We start from the raw sequence: 9,543 nt of genomic DNA, 5'->3' as shown, positions 1-9,543 counted from the left end.
CTGAACAAGTAACAGTCAATGAAATCATTGACAAATGACTTTTGCCAATTGCTTAACAATCATCGACTAGAATGAGGACTACTATCAAGTATTTTCAGGTTTAATTTATGTCCAAAGATATGGAAGATAAATGTTTGTATTAGTGTAAGATTGCAATATATTTCACGAAGTGAGGATTAAAAGTGTCAAATTGCTTTTTTCGAAAAAGTGCTTGTCTCTCTCATTGTGTGGTTGTAAATGAGAAATAATCAAAGATGGACATGAAATCTGTACTTTTGGACACCAACAGTGACCTTGAAGTTTGGCCTATTCACCTGTATTCAATAGTGAGCATCTACTGCACAAGCACAGTGATCTAAAAATTACTAGGGGTCATCTACTGATCATGACCAACTTGCATAACAAGTATAGTATAAAGTTCCTGGGTCCAAGTGTTCTTGAGGGGAAACTGTTTTTTTCACCTCAAGGTCACTGCCACCTTTGACCTACTGATCTCAAAATCAATAGGGGTCATCTTCTGGTCATGACCAACATATATACCAAATATGAAGTTCCTAGGTGCAAGCATTCTATAGTTATTGAGCAGAAATGAAGTGTGACAACCGACTGACGGACAGGACATGAATACAGTCTGTGTTACTTACTACCAAACCAGAAACCTGAATACACCATAAATAAAAAATGAAAGCTTAAACATAACATTAGAATACATACAAAGGGCTCCATTCCACATTGCGCTTTTTACGATCCTTGCGAGCAGACCTCTGTTTTTCCTCAACCCTGTGTTTTTCTTCACCGGCCACCTCTGTAACACACATTTGGAAAATATTACCTCAGTTAAGAAACCTAGACTGTTCATTCTTTTACTTTAATTATTACTTGTTATTGAATAATAATCTTTTTTCCCATCATATGGTAAGCCCAGTCACACCTAGCCAAATTGCCACTACGATTGCATGGCATTGTTAAATTCTCAGAGCGACGCGAGATAGCAAAAAAAAGGAAGATATTTTTCATGAAGATGGTATGAAGATGGTATCTCCTTGTAAGCGCCATACACATGTTGTATATGCGTGATAAAGATGCAGTGGAATCTGCAAAAAAGTTGTGTGATCACCGGGGTAATCATAATCCCAAGTAATCGATAATCATTGCGACCTAACAGCGATCCCTCTGGTGTTTGTTTTGAGCATGCTCAAATTTAAGTATGCGCTGTCGTTCCTCATTCTATGTGATCCCATCGCTTTCACCATGCTTGCGATTTGACTGTGCACAGATCGGTGTTCTTTATTTTTCTTTAACGCTGTGGGAACGCGGCCCTAGTGTGATAGGGGTTGTATATTCTAACCAGCCTAGTTGCAAATGTGGTAAATACAGTATTTGGTTACCGTAACCAGCCTAGAGTGAAATGGGATCCTACGATATTCGACTGACTGATTTAAATTTCCATTTGACAAACCACTTTTAGCTTCATTTAGCGCTTGCATTACATTACCATGCGCCTCTTATCACTAAATCGCTCGTGCCCTGATGTCACACAATGTTTCCGTTTTATCTTCAGCCGACACATACGACACATTTAAATATATGTGTAAATAGGTTAAATCCTCGCATTTGTTTGGATTATGAATGATGGGACTCGCATTGGGTGTAATAAATAAGTTATAACCATTGATAATTGTGGATAAATTAAATTAACGATTAATGAAATGAATATTGAAATCTGCCATGGCGTGTCTATACGCAAAGACTGATCATAAGATAAAAAGTAGGTTTTATTTTGGACTTGTAAAAAATAAAAAGGCTTACAATATCTAAAAGATTTGCATTTAAATATATAGTCAGCAAAATGTGTCTCCTGTGATCTACTACATGTTTGGACCAATTACAATTGTCTGCCAATTAGAATACAGTTGAACACAGCTATTCCAAACACCGTTTATCCGAAATTATCCCTATTTCAGAAATATTTTTCGGTCCCGTTTTAAATCCTTCTTTGTTTAACTAAATTGTAAATTTTTAATCCAATGGTCCGAAATAATCGCTATTCCGAAGTAAAAATTACAGTCCCGATTTGGTATTTCACACCTATTTATCAATTCTTATTTTGAACTCGATCATGTCATAAGTTTTGCACACCATGCTTCGAATGCACTCAGGCCTCGGCTTGAGGTGACAATGGAGCACAATGAGCGCTTGTTAAAGAATGACATTGAGCATGCGTATGTTACAAGCATCAATGTCAGAAAATGACCGATTTATTTGGGTGAAGGCCTAGTTTAAGCCTTCTATAAGTGAACCCCCCCTCCCGCCCCTCCCAAGTCCTTGTATTTGAAAATGTCTATCTCATCAGATTCGATTGCTGCATTGCTCACTCGACTCGCTACCAAACAATCTGTGCTATGTTCGGAATGCATACATCTGCTGTCATTTTGTTTTAAATGTTTTATGTTGTTTTAATAAAGAAGTATAATAACAAATTATTTGTCATTTATTAAACAATAAATCAACAAATATTTTTGTATACGAAAGATCACTCAAACCGAATGTATGGTATTGGTAAAGACTAACCGACATTGCAATCTTCACAACTTAGTATTTTGTGTCATCTTTAATTCGCCAATGCTGTAATTTTATGAAAATTGTTTATCCGAAATATCACTATTCCGAAATAATTTTTCGGGTCCCCACGATTTCGGATTTACGGTGTTCAACTTTATATCAAAGCAGCTGGTTGCGTTAATTTTATGGTTTTCTTTTCGATTTTAATGGGTGTTGGGAGATTTGTGAATGACAAACCAGGGATGTGTATTACAATTTTTACTGACTAAGCTGTTTAGGACTGAAAATATAAACAACAGAGCCATGATAGCCCTAGATAGCTCACCTGTAAAACGGTCTTGGGCAGGGATAAATTTGACACAAGGGTCAGGATTTGAAGAAAACTTCATAGAAGTCTACTATAAGCAGACCTGTAGACCATAATCAGGGGTGTCAACAGAGCATAATTTTCAATCCTGAAAATGAGCCGGGGGGCCATGAGCCGCAGGTCCCCGGAAGGGTTAAGGGGCAGGGGGTCTAGGGGCGCAAGCCCCCCAGGTGAAATTGATTTTAGGCATTTAGAATGCCATTTTCTGCCGTTTTGGGGAGACTTTCTGCACTAATTTCAACAAAAATATGGCTCTAACAACATCGCATTATCCAACTAGAATGGAATGGGACATTTACAAAGTGATCTATCAGTAAAAAAAGTTTTTTAACGGTTGTTTTTTTTGCCTTTAAAATGTTATAGGTATTTAATTAAAACAATACAAAATAGCTCTTGACATTATTCCATAAACAAAACTGACCAGCTTGTATTTAATTATATGACAACAAGACCGCAGTAATGACCCCAGGGACAGAATTTGAACAAACATTTATAAGTAATTGTGACTTTACATGTAAACTTGGCTAAAAATAGACTTCGCTCATGTAGACTTGGCTAAAAATAGACTAAGCTAGAAAAAACACATTTTCTTTATACTTCAAGACCCATAATCTAAGCATGCATGGGCAGATCTGGCTGGTTTTCAATTGCAATCGAGCTTTAATTGATATCTAAATACTGTACAAGTTTCATCAAAATGCAATTAAAACTGAAGACTGTATCGTGTTCACAAGCTATTGTTTACAGACGCACGTTCATCAAAATGCAATTAAAACTGAAGAATGTATCGTGTTCACAAGCTATTGTTTACAGACGCACGTATGAAATATTTTTTCATACTTTCAAGGCCCATAATCTAGGCATGCATGGGCGGATCTGGCTGGTTTTTGAAAGGAACCGAGCTCTAATGGATATCTAGATACTGTACAAGTTTTATGGAGATACAATCAAAACTGAAGACTGTATTGTGTTCACAAGCAATTGTTTACAGATGCACTGATTTTTTATACTTTCAAGGCCCATAATCTAGGCATGCATGAGCGGATCTGGCTGGTTTTCGAAAGGAACCAAGCTCTAATGGATATCTAGATACTGTACAAGCATGGGTGAAAGTTGCAAAATTTCAAAATACTGAAAAATTAAGCTGGGGGCCCGGGTGCCGCAGGGCCCCTGGTGGGTCCAGGGCAAAGCCCTGGCTAGGGGTCTAGGGGCCAGAGGCCCCCCGGAAGCTCCAGGAATTAAGCATTTCAAAACACATTTCCAAGCCTTTCCTGACTTAATCAATCAAATCTATTTTGTATATTTATGATATTTCTGGCAGCTTTTGTCACCTCCATTTGTTTTACCAAGGATGTTCAAACTCTTTAGTAGTATACCCTGGGGATAGAAACTTCATTTTTAAATTTTGACAGCAGTATTTCGATTTATTTCTATATTTATTTTTGCCTCCAATTTGCAGTATGTCTTAAAAGTCGTAAAGGATACTGACCGTAAATATTTGGCGAAAACCGGATTTTTCCGCCATCCAAGTTTTTGTTGGCGCGGAAACTGCCGAGGTTTTCGGAGAACATCGGAATGACAATGCTTTTTTACGGAAAGAAACGACTATTTTGGAAACGTTCTGCTGATATCGACGACACTTCAGGCAACGCTATTTATAGAATGAAATTGGGAAACCAGTAAATTTAACTTTGTTTTGTCTACGATTTTGAGTAGACCGCGATGTTGATGATGGGGTATGGGGTACACCCCCCCTCCCCCCCGAAAAACTCACCGGATTTACATGATTTGGAAAAATGACCCCTGAAAAGACTGGAAATACGGAATTCCGTATGAATACGGAAAACTTTCACCCATGTACAAGTTTCATCGAGATACAATCAAAACTGAAGACTGTATTGTGTTCACAAGCAATTGTTTACAGATGCACTGTTTTTTTATACTTTCAAGGCCCATAATCTAGGCATGCATAAGGGGATCTGGCTGGCTTTCGAAAGGAACCGAGCTCTAATGGATATCTAAATACTGTACCAGTTTCATCGAGATACAATCAAAACTGAAGACTATATTGTGTTCACAAGCAATTGTTTACAGACGCACGGACGCACATACTACGTACACATTACCATCACACAAGCTCTTCTGGCCTTTGGCCAGTAGAGCTAAAAATGACATCCGAAATTATATCTGTCAGAAACCGTCAAGAAAAACGATCAAAATCAAATGCAGTCGTAACTGAAAATGAAACTAATCAGTATAGCTGAGTGACACTTGGAAGTCATGGCGTTAAATGTTGATCATTTTGTTACAGAGGAAAATAAAAAACTTTTTTTTGCTGAGTTTATGTCTTTGGTCTCTTTTATATATAATTCCGCTTGATCGTAATGGCGAAAGCTAAGTAATCGAATCGTGTATGTTCGCAGTCCAATTGAAGCCTTCGATCCGTAAATGGATTCGGGGATTTCCGATAAACTCCGCTTTACTTCGTTATCCAATATAACCAAAATATTCGATCTCGGACTAATCCGTGGAACACCTTGGACATTATCGCACACATCATTACATTCGTACTCAGTCTTATTCGTTCCTTTGCCGATCTGCCCCCTAACCCTCCCCTTAAAAAGCTCCTCGGATTTATATCAAATTTGAAAATAGACATCTGGGGCTCTGAATCTGGATTTGTGGATTAATCCAGAACTTTGACACCCCTGATAATCAACCCTGACATAGACATCATTAAAACAACTTTTCTAACAAATTTCCAGAATATTTGGGCTGAAAATGTTACCTCTAAAGAGTTAACAAGGTTTTACTATATTTGGGCTCTTGTGACCTAGATTTTGACCACAGATGTCTCATATTCCAACTTGAGCTAAAAATCAACGAAACAACATTTCTGACAAATTTCCAGGATATTTGGGCTGAAAATGTTACCTCTAGAGTGTTAACAAGGTTTTTCCATATTCGGGCTCTGTGACCAAGGTTTTTCCATATTTGGGCTTTGTGACCTAGTTTTTGACCCAGATGACCAATATTCGAATTTGAGCTAGAAATCGACGAAAAAACATTTCTGACAAATTTCCAGGATATTTGAGCTCAAAATGTTACCTCTAAAGTGTTAACAAGATTTTATCATATTTAGGCTCTGTGACCTAGTTTTTGACCCTAGATGACCCATATTCGAACTTGAGCTAGAAATCAATGAAACAACCTTTCTGACAAAATTCCAGGATATTTGGGCTGAAAAAGTTACCTCTAGAGTGTTAACAAGGTTTTTCCATATTTGGGCTCTGTGACCTAGTTTTTGACCCCAGATGACCCATATTCAAACTCGTCCTAGTAATTACCAGGACAAACATCCTGACCAAGTTTCGTGATAATTGAGGCAAAAATGTGACCACTAGGGCGTTAACAAATTAAGAGTGGATGGAAGACTGACGACGGACATTCATCGATCCTAATAGCTCACCCTCAGGCTACGGCTAAGGTGAGGTAAAAAATGAACAAATTTCAGATACATTTTCTGAACCATTTTGTGTTACTACAGTGTCCGGCTTGGTCAAAATTTGTCCAGACCGGCAAATTGTTGGTTTTTAGAAGCCCTGATTATTACAAATAGTCATACTTAATTGATTACTCGCAAATAATTACATTTGAAATGAAAGAGTCGTTATCCAAAAAAGTAAAATAATCCCAGTTTAATTTTTCAATAAATTAAAAACAGGGTTTTTGTTTGTTTGAAAGAAGCAGGGTTAATTGCTGTAAGTAGGCCAGAGCTAGGCAACATTCCTTGTCAAGGTCTAAGAGGCAGTAAAAAAGTACAGCGCGAGCAGTCATTCCATCATAAAACAGAAAACTTTCACCCATGCATTAGTGCAAATTGCAACTTGGGGGCCTTAGTTGAAAGTTTGTATAATCTCACAACAACTGCCATTACATTGTGTCTTGTTGGCAACATCATCTGTATATCCCACTTTCAGTGAAATCTTAAACATTGTTTTTTCCCCCCAACTAGTACTTGAGTAGTGAATAAGTATTCCAGTACACGTACGTTCTATCGAGTACTCGTTTACAACCCTAGTAAAAAGATTTAAGTTTGCACCTATATTTCCCTGCTCTAGGATGCGTACATCTGGCCTTAGTCGGGAGTCTGTCGGGGGGAGCGTGTCCTGCATGCCGTCCACTAGCTCGTTCAGCGCCATAGAGAAATAGGTAAAACTGAAGTACTGCAAATATACAATGTAACATTTGTTGAGGCAACTGGTGGATTCTGTGATTCGCGGAAATTAATGGGTATGCCATCATTACAGGATAATTACCATAGTGAAGCATGTGACACTGAACAACTGCAAATAAAGCAGTCCTGTGTTAGTTTAATGAGAGAAGGTTATCATTTCTGCCTGTCAAACAACCTTCTATGCCTACAGGGCAATGAGTCAATGACTCTTGTGGTCTGATTTTCAAGAGTCGAAATCAATTTTTCAACAGTCACTGTCTGTTGTTGTTTTTTAATTTCGTTGTCTTTCTTCATAAATAATAGGTCTCATCTGTCATAAGATGGCGTGGCAAGAAACATAATAATTTATACTTCATTAAATAGTTTCCAAAACTTAAAAAAATAATAACAACTAGAGATTGCTTTTTTGAAAAAGCGCATGTCTCCCCCATTGTGTGGTCGTAGGTGAGAAATAATCAATGATGGATCCCAAAATCAATAGGGGCCATCAACTAGTCATGACTAACTGGCATACCAAGTATGAAGTTCCTGGGTGTAAACGTTCTTGAGTTATTGAGCAGAAACCGGTTCTTCACCTCAAGGTCAGTGACCTTGACCTTTGACCAACTGATTGCAAAATCAACTAGACATCATGACCAACCTCACTTCAAAGTTTGGTGAACCTAGATCAAAGCATTCTCCTGATATTGCACGGAAATATTTTTTTACATTAGAGGTCACAGCGACGTTGACCTTTGACCTTGTGACCCCCCAAAATATAGGAGTTTTCTAAACCTCATGATCAACCTCCCTACCAAGTTTGGTGAACCTAGGTCAAACCATTCTCAAGATATTGAGCGGAAATGTTTTTTACATTGGGGGTCGCCGCGACCTTGACCTTTGACCTAGTGACCCCAAAAACAATAGGGATCTTCTACACCTCATGACCAACCTCCCTACCAAGTTTGGTGAACCTAGGTCAAACCGTTCTCAAGATTTTGAGCAGAAATGTTTTTTATATTGGGGGTGGCCGCGACCTTGACCTTTGACCTAGTGACCCCAAAAACAATAGGGATCCTCTACACCTCACGACCAACCTCCCTACCAAGTTTGGTGAACCTAGGTCAAACCATTCTCAAGATATTGAGCGGAAATGTTTTTTACATTGGGGGTCGCCGCGACCTTGACCTTTGACCTAGTGACCCCAAAAACAATAGGGATCCTCTACACCTCACGACCAACCTCCCTACCAAGTTTGGTGAACCTAGGTCAAACCATTCTCAAGATATTGAGCGGAAATGTTTTTTACATTGGGGGTCGCCGCGACCTTGACCTTTGACCTAGTGACCCCAAAAACAATAGGGATCCTCTACACCTCACGACCAACCTCCCTACCAAGTTTGGTGAACCTAGGTCAAACCATTCTCAAGATATTGAGCGGAAATGTTTTTTACATTGGGGGTCGCCGCGACCTTGACCTTTGACCTAGTGACCCCAAAAACAATAGGGATCTTCTACACCTCATGACCAACCTCCCTACCAAGTTTGGTGAACCTAGGTCAAACCATTGTCAAGATATTGAGCGGAAATGTTTTTTACATTGGGGGTCGCCGCGACCTTGACCTTTGACCTAGTGACCCCAAAAACAATAGGGATCTTCTACACCTCATGACCAACCTCCCTACCAAGTTTGGTGATCCTAGGTCATGCGGTTTTCCAGTTATCGATCGGAAACGAAGTGTGACGTACGGACGGACTGACGGACTACCGGACTGACGGACAGGGCAAAAACAATATGTCTCCCCCAGAGAGGGGGAGACATAATTAAAAAAATAATAACAATTTCCAGTGTTTTATAAAAATCTGCAGTATTAGATCCATTTTTCATTCTGTAAAAATCTCAAGCACGACGAAAAGTAATCAACATAACTTTTAATAGAATACCTTGTCTTATTTCGTTTTCTTAGGTGGTTAAAAAATTCACAGAGTCAAAATTTGGAAAAATATATTCTGATTATGATGAACGTATTATTTATTTAATGTATTTTCGTTATGTAACCAAAAGCATCCATGTCAAATTCCAATATGCACCAGCGATTATTTAGTCGCAATGACATGTTTCTTAACTTTTAGTTTCACTTTCACGTTTTTTTTATTTTTTTTGGAAGTAAGCAAAATCATTCAATATTCCTATTGTCAATATTGCAACATTGTATTTTTCATAAATGGCATAACCATAACTGTTATACAATACTGTTTTGTTATAGAACTTAACTGTTACACTGACAACTATTTACACAGTTCTCCTTTCACTTTCATTAAAATTGACAGAAAGTTACGAAAAAAATATATCTTAGCATTTTTAATTTTCAAAAAATCAAATTACACTGTAAATAAA

At 38.2% G+C, this 9,543-nt stretch overlaps 1 protein-coding gene across 6 annotated transcripts in view; it reads right to left on the bottom strand.

Moving 5' to 3' along the window:
- LOC128204101 (oxysterol-binding protein-related protein 1-like) overlaps positions 1-9,543 on the bottom strand; it is a 118,106-nt gene that overhangs the window by 6,516 nt on the left and 102,047 nt on the right. For all 6 annotated transcript variants that reach the window (XM_052905444.1, XM_052905448.1, XM_052905443.1 and 3 more), the window contains exons 25-26: positions 7,032-7,155; positions 715-805 (exon numbers count right to left, since the gene is read on the bottom strand). In XM_052905444.1, the coding sequence (XP_052761404.1) occupies positions 715-805; positions 7,032-7,155 (215 nt within the window). The remainder of the gene's footprint in view (positions 1-714; positions 806-7,031; positions 7,156-9,543) is intronic.

The sequence above is a fragment of the Mya arenaria genome, chromosome 10 (genome assembly GCF_026914265.1).
Source record: "Mya arenaria isolate MELC-2E11 chromosome 10, ASM2691426v1".
NCBI classification, from domain to species: Eukaryota; Metazoa; Mollusca; class Bivalvia; order Myida; family Myidae; genus Mya; species Mya arenaria.
This window is presented reverse-complemented; position numbering and strand designations above follow the sequence as displayed.